General features: G+C 33.2%; 1 protein-coding gene across 1 annotated transcript; it reads right to left on the bottom strand.

Annotated features, from left to right (window-relative positions):
- Nucleotides 1-2,111: 2,111 nt before the first annotated feature.
- LOC145131219 (uncharacterized) lies at nt 2,112-2,801 on the bottom strand. The gene has a single exon (XM_079065944.1). The coding sequence runs from the start codon at nt 2,799-2,801 to the stop codon at nt 2,112-2,114; it is 690 nt and encodes a 229-aa protein (XP_078922070.1).
- Nucleotides 2,802-14,428: the final 11,627 nt, after the last annotated feature.

Raw genomic sequence — 14,428 nt, 5'->3', positions numbered from 1 at the left:
ATTGAATATAATAAATATATTATTGCGGGTTGAAAACCCTATATGCTCACCAGGCTCCCAAGCCTGACCCACTCAGTTTTCTTTGCATTACAGGTAATGGCACAAGAGTATAAGTTGGTGGACTTGATGAGAGGTTTTGGATTATAGATCAGTAGTTATAAATAACTATTGTAAGGTCTACTTTATATTGTTTATGCTTTTGGTCTGTATCGGAACATGACATCCCGAGATTTTGTTATTTAATGAAAATACATTTCTTTAAAGAAATGATTTGATAAATTCTTATCATATTTTGTTTTGGGAACAAATTCCGCAATTCTTTTAATCAAAGGATTACTCTGATTTTATAAAACAAAGCATAAACAAATCGGTCTTTTCTGGCCGTGAAAATGGGGATCTCACATCGACTAAACTTAATTTGTGTGAATTCTGCGAATACTATTATCACCATATTTGACTTTACTCTAGGTATAGTAAAATATATTGGAGTATATGATTGGTGTTCTTTCGTGACATAGAGTCTCTTAGCTCGATTAAGTATACTCACGAAGTCATAAAAAATTCTATGTGATCCTTGAATGGCATAAATCAACATAGTTTTTCAATTATAAAGCAGTGTATTCTTATTTTGTAGTATATTGTGTCGTTTTATTTTGGTTGGACCTCGTTCCAACAAAACTTACTCTTCATCCCACAATGAAGTCATAATCTAATTAAAATTTATGCAAAAGGATATCCAACAAAACTGGCTCAAAATCCGTGCCATGTGACAATGAAAAGGTTCTTCCAAAGGAATCTTCTATCTTAATCTCTTTCAAGGTATTGTCAATATATGCAAAAGGATATACGACTTTTAAAATTTATTTTATCTATCTCTATAGATTTTACATTCCAAGAATGTATCTTGTTCTTCCTAAGTCTTTTCATTTTAGAAATACATTATGAATCAAGGTGAAAAGGTCTGGCATGGTCAGAATGTAATTTCTTATAATTAAGTATGTCTCACTCATAAAAGATTAGGAATGTCACTATGCTCCCACTAGTTCTTAGTAAACACACATGTTCTATTCATTTTGACATAAAACATACCATGTGGTTTCATATTAAAATGATGATTACAACATTGAGTCGTTTGCTTTATATCCACAAGTGGATCTCAAGCTCTACACATTTTGTTAGGATAACATGGATTAAGAAAACCTCCTAGTAATCTATATATATATATATATCTTCTATTAGATGTATATTAAGATGGAGTAGAGTGGAAATCACACAAATCACTCTGTACAAGTTCCAAAATAACCGAATTTCTAGAAACACTTGGAAATGGCTGTTTGTAACTTTTGTAAGCATGCATGCTTTACATTTTTCCAAATTTATGTCAAAGGTTGGTATAAGACCATCTTTTGACATTTCATGCATCCTTATAAAACTAACATGAACCAATCTGGCATGCCAAAGCATAGATTCATCAATTTTAGAAGAAGACGATGACACAAAAGCAAAAATTTGAATAGATGACAATTTATCAATAACATTCTATTATTCAAATATCCAAAATGAACAAATAATCCACCTCGAGATAGGATATACCTATCCGATTCATAAACTTGTTTATAACCATCAGAATTCAAACAACTACCACTAACCATATTCTTTTGAATCTCAGGAACAAACAAAACATCAAAAAATTTAACAATCTTTCTAGAAGTAAATTCAAGATTAACAACACCGATACCACAAATAGATTTAAAATAATCATCTCCCACGTGAAACACAAATCCATATTCAAGCGGTGTTAATGTTCAAACATCCGTTTATCCTTGCATACATGGTTTGTTGTACCTGAGTCGATCCACCAAGCAACATCATCATCCTGTACATAGAATGATTCAGGAATAAAGGAAACATGATAAACATAATTCTGATTAGAGTTATCAAAGTTAGTCAAAAACTGACCTCCATTCACTTGGTCCTTGGACCCATTTCCACTCCCATTGGCTCCACTATTTCCAGTACCATTATTGCCCAGATTCACACGACAATCACACTTGCAATGTCCCACCCTTAAACACCTCCAACAAATCAGTTCCTTTTTTTCTTTGTTTGGGTTATTTGGACATGTTCCTGTTTGCGTTTTCCATGTCCTTTGTTGTTCGGATTTCTTTGTTTGTTTTCAGCCATATGAACCAAGGGCTGTCTAGATTCAACTTTTCCTTTATTTTTGTCACTTTCCTGCCATGTCCTTTGTTGTTCAGATTTCTTTGATGTTTTAGATTATGTTTGAAGTCTTTCCATGATGGTGGAAGTTTGTCAATTACACTCGACACAACAATGGTTTCATCCATATTCATGTTGTGTAGTTTGAATTGACCCAATATGCGAAGCAGTTCGTTGTATTGTTCCATGATAGATCTTGAATAAACCATTTTATAGTTATTAAAATCACTAACCAGAAACTTCTTGCTAGAAGCATCCTCAACCATGTATTTTGATTCAAGAGTGTCCCACAACTCCTTTGCACTATTAGCCTTAGAATGAATATCAAATAAATAATCAACCATACCATTCAACATGTGTCCTCTGCAGATGTAGTCATCGTTGTCCCACTTGCTCCTGCTTCTGGTTTCTTCTAATGTCTCATTCTCCACCATTTCTAGTATTGGAGTACTCAGCGCATACGCAACCTTCAACGTGGTTATCATGAACAACATATTTCTCTGCCAGTGCCTGAAATCACTGTCTTCAAACTTTTCCAGTTTCGTGAACTTTGTTGTCAACTCGTGGATTGATTCTGCCATCTCCACTAGATGACGATATCAGTTCGATTGTTGGAGGAGATTTGAGTAGGGTGATGGTGGAGAACCAAATTTCTTTTGGATCTTGTAAGTTCACTTTCCGAATTCATATTTCCACCCTATGCCTGGGTTACAGGAAATCCAGTCTTTGATAATCCAAAAGGACACTGGTGTATCTAGGCATAGAAACATAAGCCAAATCGCCAGAAGGTTCTAAGTTCGTGTAGAAGAAGACGAGCTAAGAAGTGTATATCTCAGCTTAATTAAGGAGCTGTATTTATATATTAGACATATTAGGGTTTACGTCTTCTAAATTAGTTAGGAGAATCACGAATTTAATGGCATAATCAATGGTTACCAAAATTGATAAGATATATCAAATTTACCATAATTGCCCACTACAATTTGGATTTTCCACAATGTAACGAATCCCAATTTTCGAAGAACTTTTAGGGCGCTGCCTCAAACCCCGCGAATCAGTGGGACCACCGCCATGGGCTCTGCCCCTTGGTGTCACACCCCAAACCAAAATGGCGGAAACGTCTAATGGTGGATGACTTAATGAACAATATCACAACATAATGAATAATAGTGATCAAAGCAACATAACCAACATAATTATAATTGGGAAAATTACATTATATCCAAATGTTGTTTGTTTCAATTCCAATTACATTACGATAAAAATGAATAGTGTGACGCTATAACGTCCATCCTCACAACCTTGTGATTAACTTGCTTAACGATTCCCTGAGAATACAAGTACTTTTGAAAAGTGTCAACAATTAAGTTGGTGAGTTTATAAGAGTTTTGTATGAGAAAAATATGTAACTTTTCCTTGTAAAATGATAGTGTACGTTTCCAGAAAATCCAATATTTTCTTAAAAATGAGTTGTAGTCTTAAAAACCCTAAGACCCAAATGTATAAGTATTGTTGTACTTGAAAATAATATCATGTAGTTTTATTCTTATATAAAACCATTTGAACGTATGTTGGCCCCGTAAACCAAATGTATTGTTAATGCCCCATGTGTGTTATTACAACCATGCTAAAACCTTGGTTGGCCTGCTGCGACGTTCTTCAAGTGTCAGAATGTTAGACAATTGTCACCCCAGACCTGCCGGTCTAGTTATAGCTAACAACTTAGGTGTGGGATTGTCAGTACCGTATAGATCTATACACAAGTGTCACACTCTCTTACCGAGATTCTGATTATAATTCAGGACTTTAGCGTGTACTCTGGTAGGTACGGTGAAGACTATGTGTCACAAAATTGTATTAACAGGTTTACGTATAGTGTAATGAAAACCCTTTTGTAAGTGGAAATATAACCTTTCCATAGTGATTACATACTGTAAAATAATTATACCTTTAAATAATTATTTGTTTTGTTCCTAAATGATAAAATAGTGTTATGACCCATAAACTATACATATTATAGTTTATTATAAATGTTTGTAGTATTCATATATATATATATATATATATATATATATATATATATATATATATATATATATATATATATATATATATATATATATATTGTGACAACACGATATTTCGAATCAATGTAATGACCTAAAAAGTCAAGAATTGTAATCTCTTTTGATATAATGAAATTAGCGTCAAAAATAAAATGTTCAAAAGTCTCTATTGGATTGCATAAAATGATAGATATCGTGTCAAGGTTTTCAGAAATATAAAGAACACTCAAATCCGAGATATAACGAAGAAGTTATGACCAATCAAAGATCCGCGTCAAAACCGGTAAAATACTGTTAAGCGTAAAACACGAAATTTCAATAAAATACCTTTTAGCCTTAGGTATCTAAATGAAAGTAGTAGATATCACTAAACCATAAGCGTACATAAAAAGAACATCAAAATCTGATTTCGTATGAGGAAGTGATGATTTTTCTAAGTTTCGGATATAGCAGTAGACAGCTAAAAACTCGAAATAGAGATCGAGCGACTTTTGGCCAAAACAATCTAAATGAGAATCGAAGATCTCAACAATTGTAGTGCAACGGTAAAAAGTCTGACGAAAACGGACGTCGGACGAAGAAGTTATGGATTTATGACGGAGTTTTCGTGTCCCGGCCTGTTAAAAATATTTAATTAAAAATAAATTCAAAATTAGCCGACGAAATCTAAACGAGAGTTGTAGAGCGTATTCTCACCTACACGTGCATATATAGAACGTGGAAAATGAAGCTCGTACGCTGAAGTTACGGATTTTACAAGTTCGAGACACAAAATCCGAGGCTGTCAGGCTGGCCACGACGTGGCACAAATGGTCACGACGTGGGACCATGACTGATGGGTTTTCAGGCTTGGCAGCAGACGTCTCGTCCATGGAAGGGGATAGGATCGACTCCACGACGTGGGACCCAAAAATTGGGCTATAAATAAAGCTCAAAGGGTTCCGGGTTTCGTTGCTCATTTCTTCTCTTTCTCGTGCCGAAGCTCTGCGTTTAAATCCCCGAGGCCATCCCGAAGCCCCGGTCTTCACATCCAAGTTCCGAAAGAAGGTCTTACACTTCCGAGATTCCCGAGAATTCCGAGAAATCAACTTTCTCAAGTCGAAGTTCTGTTCGGTTTTCGTTTCACCTTCTTCAATCTATCAAGTGAGTTCATACCCCTACAACTATGTTTTCAAATACTTTGTAAATGCTTTTATACACTTTTAAGGGGGGGAATACAAGTAAACACACAATTATCCTCGTGTGAAAAACATAAATCTTTTGCTATACTTTTTGTTATTAAATTAATCATATGTGATTTATAACTGTGTTTCAAACAATAGGATTTCATATACTTCAAACTGTGTTTCAAACAATAGGATTTCATATACTTCAAACTATGTTATCAAACAAACTACTTTTAAATCATTTTATAAATTGACATCAAGTCATCAATATTTATTATTAAACTCTTCAAAAGGTTTTACAAAACTTCCTTTTTAACTTATATATCGTCAAATGCATGCCTATATATGTATAGTTATGTAAGTAATGTTTAAAGGACTTAGAACTGCTAACCCAATTTATTTCCTTTTTCTTGTCTGAATGTGTACTTAGAGTAATCGGTTAGTTGTCCGAAGGTCGTCTAAACATTAGTTATATATTATGTATACATATGTAGATATAAAAGTACCAGTCAATCATTCGAATACTACAAAGAAGAATACTATAACAAAAATTACTAGTAAGCTATTATAGGTATAGTTTAAGAGAATACTATCATAAACAAATATTAGACAGAGAATACTATCATATACAAGTACACACAGAGAATACTATCATATACAAGTACACACAAAGAATACTATCATATACAAGTACATACTAAGATACTATAACAGAAAGAACATACTAAGATGCTATAGCATGGAACAACTACAGGATCTAACTATACCAATGATCACTAACGCATTGTTCTAAACAAAAGGTGATAATAAATTGGGTATACATGATCATATAACTTTAATGTGGATATTACGGCCTAGCAATTCGTTGCAGAAGTCACACTTCTTTCCCAAAATCTCTTGTAGGGAGAACGTTTAGTATGGGAACTACTTATCACATTATGACCTTAATAAAACAAATATGTTTTCAGGTAATTAGTACTGCAGGTCGTTAATTCTGAAGACCCCTGAGTACTTACTTTTCCCATTAGTTTCATATAGTGACAGTTCTACTTGAAAGTCAATGCAAGCTATTTTCGAGTTAAGATAGTTATAAACTAGGGAAAAACATCCACTTTTATAGAGAAACAAACATTCAAAACAGTCGGGTCTTGGCAGAAGACTACTTTTTATACTAGTAGGAAATATGGGATTTTCTAGGGGTTTTTAAACATATACAAACATTTACATTGAATATTTACAAACATTTTCATTCAAACTTTTACAAACATTTACATTCAAACTTATACAAACATTGACAGTAAATACTTATGAACTCACCAGCTTAAATGTTGATCTACACTTTCAAAATAACTTGTCTTCTCGGGTCGTCAGTAGACAGGTACCGATGCCAAGTTTTGAGAAGAAGAAGCACGTTCAAGACTCGTCTTTTATTTTGATTACTTGTTTTGGTGTCATATTACTACGAAAGAACACACATGTATTAAACTATACTATTAATGCAATGGATGATGTTGTTGCTTGTTTACTACTTTGCATTGTTATGATATTGTACATGACGTCGTCCGCCCCAGAACGTTTCCGTCGTTCTTGGTTTTGGGGTGTGACATATATATATATATATATATATATATATATATATATATATATATATATATATATATATATATATATATATATGTGAATTCCCGTACAATGTAATCTCCTTGAGTAACCTTACAAAATCTCATCTAGCGAAATTCAAAACTTCGATGCCATTCAAATTCATACGTTCCTACATTGTGATTCAAGTCGAAACCACTTTGTATAAACCCAAAACTCGATCCAATAAGCCAAACTCAATAATTTTGGGCCTTAGCCCAAGAATTCTCGACCCAAAACCCTTATTGGACCAAGACTTCCTTATTGGGACCTATTGGGCCGATAACTTCTCCTTTTGGCCTTGTTGGGCCGAAAAACCTCTAAAATGTACCAAGAATCCTTCATAGATTTATAGTGGGCCTAGAATCCTTATGGGCCGATGGGCCTTTATAAAAAAAGAGAAAAATTTAATGGATTTAAAATATTACACCTCACTTATACCCAACAAACATCCATACATTACCTTTCATGTATCCATGCAAGGTTATGGACCAACATACTTCCATGCAAACTTCACATCAACAAAGTCAACTCTTCTTCCTCTCCTCTCTCTTATTCACGACCAAGAACACACACACACACACACACACTTCTCCATTTCATTTTTCCTCTCAAACTCACCTTACTCTGAAGAATCTCTCATCCCTATTCTCTCCCAAAAATTCGAAGTGTGTGTTCTTCAAGGAAGTTCTTCTTCAAAGATCATAAGCTTGGTAAGTTTACTTCACACTTAAGTTGTTTAACTCCATCTTATGCTAAGATCTTTCCTTAAAACCACTTTATTTTCGGGTTTGTGATCCTACACACCAAAACTCCATAAATCTCTTCAAAGGAGCTAGCTAAGGTCGAAAACTCACTCCATCCTTCCTCTTCAAAAACCGATCTAACACCAAGGTGAGCTTCATACCCCCCATATCTTTCGTATTTTTCATGTTTTCGGGGGGAGGATACAAGTCAACTCTCGTTTAACCGTTGGATATTTGCATGTACCATTGTGTAATGTGTTTAACTTTTAGATCTTTACTTGAACATGAAGTTTATCACTTAGATCTTCATAAAAACCATGAGAAAAGTGTGTGTTGTCATATATATTACATATAAACTTGTAGATCTGGGATTATACACTCAAAATAGCAAAAATAAGTGTTGTGTTCAAACATGTATAACCTAAACTCAAAAATCAGCTTTTAACAGAAACGATTTGGTCTAATTACGGACTGTTTTGACCACCTTAAGTATAATATTTTATAAAACTGTTTTACATGCAAAAAGTTCAGGTTTATACCTTTAAAATGACTACTCTCACGCATTCATACGATGTTTCTACAATTTTTGGAGATTTTTACAAAACTGCCTATCATTTCCGGAATGATTTCGGACCAGTCTGTGAAGATGAACATTTTCACACTGATTTGAGGCCATTAAAAATTATAATAAAAAATATGAACAAAGTAGACTCATTTTTCAAACTTGCAGAGTTTACGGATCCAAATTTCAACTTACGATGATTTTTCTATAATTTTTATAAAAACAGGGACAGAAAGGTCAAAAACAAGAAATTATTTTTATCATGCTAAAAGCTCTTATACATGTGTTAAATGCAAGTTTGTATAACTTATATATAATTTTAAAACATCTAGACATGTTAACTTATATGTACTTAATATATATATATATATATATATATATATATATATATATATACAAGTTTAGTGGACTTTAGTGTCCTTTTACATGCTTAGTGGGCCTTAGTGTCCTTTTGCATGTTTAGTGGGACTTAGTGTCCTTTTACACGTTTAGTGGGCCTTAGTGTCCTTTTACATGCTTAGTGGGCCTAGGTGTCATTTTGCATGTTTAGTGGGCCTTAGTGTCGTTTTACGTGTTTAGTGGGCCTTAGTTGTCCTTTTACATGTATATTGGGCCCGAGATATATATAATCTCATTCCTTTTGAGCCTTGAAATGATTTACATGCTTAGTGGGCCTTAGTTGTTCACTTACATGTTCATTGGGCCTGGAGTGTGCTTTATATGTTTTCTTTTCGCGTAAATTTCGATTAAGGATCTAGTGAGACGTGTCGGTTGACACCTATTGAGTGTACGATCGTAGCCTGTAGTTATAACCAGAGTCTCTTGGAGGGAGAGCGGGGATTTGTGTATAGATCTATACGGGGATGACACCCCACACCTGAGCTGTTCGCTACAGTTAGACTAGGCCAGTATAGGGTGACAAAAACCTTATTCTATTCCGTCGGCATCCAACAACGCCATGACAGGCGAAATTGTCATTATCTAGTATGGTTGTAACGGCTCACTTAGAGGAATTAATGTTATAAAATTTATAGGGAAATTATTCTCTTTTATCTTTGGATTACTGGGTAACTTACTCGCGTCGGTACTCAACCTCGAGGGTTGTTTTACCAGCATTCTCTTTCACAGATAACATTGGGTTGTCTGGCGGGCATTCTCTTTACATTCTCTTTGCATTCTCTTTACATTCTCTTTACATTCTCCTTACATTCTCTTTACATTATCCTTACATTCTCTTTACATTCTCTTCATTCTCTTTTTGCATTCTAGTAAACGATAACACACATGCATTAATACAAGATCGGACACAAATATTTCAAACCATTTCTTTTTAGAAAATATCGGATTTTATGGGAATATTCGCTTCACTTTTGCAAACAAAATATAATCTAGGACAGGCATGCATATATTCACAGTTTTAGAACGCGACTTACAAATTATTTTATAGAAAATATCGGATTTTCTGAAAATACTATGATAACTACTCTAAACAAGTACAAAACCATTTTATACAAAAAATGATTATGAACTCACCAACTTTTTAGTTGACGCTTTTTCAAAACGACTTGTATTCTCAGGGATCCAGTAGCAGGTAATAAGCTCGACTATGAGATCAAGTGGCGCGACTTCAAGAAATTTTACTTTACTTACTTTTGTGTAACTGATGAACAAATTCAATATGTAAACTATGTAAGTGTGTATTTCCAATGTGTGATGTTTGGTTGCTATGTTTCATTCATATTCAATTGTTATGATACTGTACAATGACGTCAACCGCCCTTGCACGTTTCCGCCGTCCCGGTTTGGGGGTGTGACAGCGGAAACATCTAAGGGTGGATGACTTCATGAACATTATCATAACATAATGAATAATAGTGATCAAAGCAACACAACCAACATAATTATAATTGGGAAAATTACATTATATCTAAATGTTGTTTGTTTCAATTCCAATTACATTACGATAAAAATGAATAGTATGACGCTATAACGTCCATCCCCACAACCTTGTGATTACCTTGCTTAACGATTCCTTGAGAATACAAGTAGTTTTGAAAAGTGTCAACAATTAAGTTGGTGAGTTCATAAGAGTTTTGTATGAGAAAAATCTGTAACTTTTCCTTGTAAAATGATAGTGTACGTTTCCAGAAAATCCAATATTTTCTTAAAAATGAGTTGTAGTCTTAAAAACCCTAAGACCAAAATGTATAAGTATTGTTGTACTTGAAAATAATATTATGTAGTTTTATTCTTATATAAAACCATTTGAACGTATGTTAGCCCCATAAACCAAATGTATTGTTAATGCCCCATGTGAGTTATTACAACCATGCTAAAACCTTAGTTGGCCTGCTGCGACGTTCTTCAAGTGTCAGAATGTTAGACAATTGTCACCCCAGACCTGCCGGTCTAGCTATAGCTAACAACTTAGGTGTAAGATTTTCAGTCCCGTATAGATCTATACACAAGTGTCACACTCTCTTACCGAGATTCTGATTATAATTCAGGACTTTAGCGTGTACTCTGGTAGGTACGGTGAAGACTATGTCTCACAAAATTGTATTAACAAGTTTACGTATAGTGTAATGAAAACCCTTTTGTAAGTGGAAATATTACATTTCCATAGTGATTACATAGTGTAAAATAATTATACCTTTAAATAATTATTTGTTTTGTTCCAAAATGATAAAATAGTGTTATGACCCATAAACTATAGATATTATAATTTATTATAAATGTTTGTAGTATTCATATATATATATATATCTATATATATATATATATATATATATATATATATATATATATATATATATATATATACAGTGTTGTAAAACTCGCCGAGTTGGCCGAGTACTCGTCCGAGTACTGGCTACTCGGCCCCTTACCGAGGCGAGTTACAAAATCCGAGTACTCCCCGATCGGCCCCTTATTCAAGCGAGCACTGTTGTAAAACTCGGACAACTCGGTGATTAATATGTATAGTATACTTAATGATTTATTATTTAACACACACATATGTGATTATTACTACATATATATCTTAAATGTTCAATAATTATTCACGAAGCGGGACCATTGTGTGTTTTTTTAGTTTTTGTGTATTCACATGTATCTAATTTTGTTATATATCTCATTCAACTTATGGTTTTAACTTATGATTTTGACATATATAATTTCCCTTAAAATATTTCTATATGAATTACCGAATCTGAGTACTCCCCGAGTACTCCCGAGTAATCGCTACTCGGTAGTCAGCCGAGTAGGTACCGAGTAGCGAGTTCTACAACCATGTATGTATATATATATATATATATATATATATATATATATATATATATATATATATATATATATATAAAAGTTAACATGTTTAGATGTTTTTTAAAAAGATTATATGATATCATTTTACATCTAACACAAGTATAAGAACATTTAGTATGATAAAACCATTTTTTCTAGTTTTTGACATTTTTAACGTCACTAACTGGTAAAAATTTAGTTGTCAACCTTGTAAAATTTCTTTTTACCTTTTTGTGGATATTAAGTCAAACTAACCTTATATGTTTAAAATAACATATTCTAGGTCAAATCTCACAAAATAGTACCATAACCTAGTCATGACCATTTTTGCTAGAAAAATCCTATTTTTGCATGAAAATGGTGGGTTTTTAGATTTTTTTTTGTAAAACCAAATCTTTGGTATTTTTAACTAGTTTCATAACACATGTCAAAAATAACATATTTTGAGTTGTATCCCACAAAAATGATGTAATATCTTTGTTAAAACCATTTTTGCTAGAAATGTCATATTATGTTCATAAAAACCATAGTTTTTATAGTTTTGTTTTTGTGACCTTTTTCTCAAGGACATATAGTATGTTTATACTTATTTTTCATAGTTTTGTATTTCTAACCAAACACAACATATAAATGTTCAAGTAACTAAGTAATAACATATTTTCATGCATATAACACTTTTATACAGCTTAAAGAAGAAGCATGCATAACAACTTGAGTTATTATACAAGTTTACTTGTATTACCCCCCTAAAACTTGGAAAACTCAAAAATAAAGGGGTATGAACTCACCTTGAGTGAATTTCTTAGTGGATAAAGAGGTGGAGTTGAAGGTTTTCAAGCTAGAACACTTGAAGGCACTTGAAGAACACTTGAATGTCGAATTACCCTATGGATAATAACACATATAAATGTGTGTAAATGTAACAAAACTAGTAATTTTTATGTGTAGAATCACTAGATTTATGGAGAAAAGCTTACCAAAAATTGAAGAACCAACTTGTGGAGGATTGTCCTTGAAGGAATGGAAGATTTCTTGAGTGAAAATAAGAGAATGAAGAAGATGAAGATGGTGAAGTGAGAGTGGGAGCGGGGGGGGGGGGGGGTGTAACTTATGGGGGGAGGGGGAAGGAGGGTGGTGGGGTGGGTAGGGGGTATGGGGGGACAAGGATTAGACTAATTGTGTATTACCCTAAGGTTAGTGTAATTGCATATAAGTTGCTTATTTATGGTGGGGAACATCATTGTAACTAGTGATTTTTATAAAAAAAAAAGTCAAACTTTTATAAAAATGGTGGTGTTTGTATAAAAAATATGGTATAAAGGATGTATAAATATTTAATTTGAATTATAAAAGTTCAAATTATTATAAAAATCATTATTATTAAAAATAATAATACGTTACATGAAAGTTAGGTTGAACTCCCAAGTTCTTGCCGCTAAAAATTTGGGTGTTCAGCCGGGTATAGACTTTGTCGCATTTGGTGACGAATTCACCAAAAATTTGTGTTTGTAGCCTTTGCTATGAATTTTCCATGTAGTATAAGATTTATGAATTCCACTACTTTGAGTTATGAATATTATTTATACTCAAATAATATGTGATTAAATTATCGAATTCTTGTTTTACCAACCCAAATTAGGGTTTATATTCGATAATTGGCAACCAGAGAGGTATTTTGTGTTATAACTTGTCAATGGTACATTAGAAACGTTAGAGAATATCACATTTATCCTAAAATTCTAATACGATTCGAGTTGACCTGGTTGACCCCTGTTGACTTTGTTTGACCAAAATTGACTGTTGTCACACTTGGGCCCCGCTAGGGGCGCTGTTCCTAGGACCATGCAAGGGGACGCAACCCCCTTGACCCCCACCTTTCTTTCATACACTTATAATTCGATCATATATATACATGCACTCCGTATTCACCTAACAGATAACATAGAGTACAAATATTAAGCCCATTTGCTCACATATTAGTTCCAATTACATAAAATGCCTGGTGATACTAAAATCACCAACATGTTGAATAAACCCAAGAAGAAGGATTTTGATATGGAAAGAATTACATCAATGGTGTTTAGTCATGCAAGATGAAGCAAGGGTCTATGATGTATTTGTTGAGAAAATAAAGCTACTTGTCTGAATAACTCTCTCGTAGAACTATTTACCTCATTTTGAAAGTTGTTTGGATATTAAACGGAACTCTTTTGAATCTCCAATGTTTTATAGTATTATTTCTTGAAGGTTTAATCTAAAATAGTCAACTGGAAAGTAGAGATGACAACACTCGAGACCCCATAACTTCTTCCCACTAGAGAATAAAAATACGTCTCATCCCCATCTTCAACAGGAAGTCGGAAAATTTTCTCTATTATATATTTACAACCATATTTAAAAACAATATAAATAGAAACTCATAAACTATGCACATATTACCTCCAATAAGCCAATGATCCAACCTCTTCAAGATTATAAACTGCAATTCTACAAACATTTCTTTGAATAACATAAATAGAAACTCCATATATTTAAAGTCATATTTTCTAATATTGTTTTATCACAATTGTTCATACATGCAAATTTTGGAATAACATATAGTTTTAAAATCATACTATTTGCTACTGTTCAATATCACCATCGTTTCAAATTGGCGTCAATACACAAAATGTTCTATGTTCATTTTGTAATCAGGAAAAATATAATGTAAATCACTGCTTCTTTTAG

Source organism: Lactuca virosa, chromosome 8 (assembly GCF_052849685.1).
Source record: "Lactuca virosa cultivar CGN04683 chromosome 8, Lactuca_virosa_CGN04683_v6, whole genome shotgun sequence".
Taxonomy (NCBI): Eukaryota; Viridiplantae; Streptophyta; class Magnoliopsida; order Asterales; family Asteraceae; genus Lactuca; species Lactuca virosa.
This window is presented reverse-complemented; position numbering and strand designations above follow the sequence as displayed.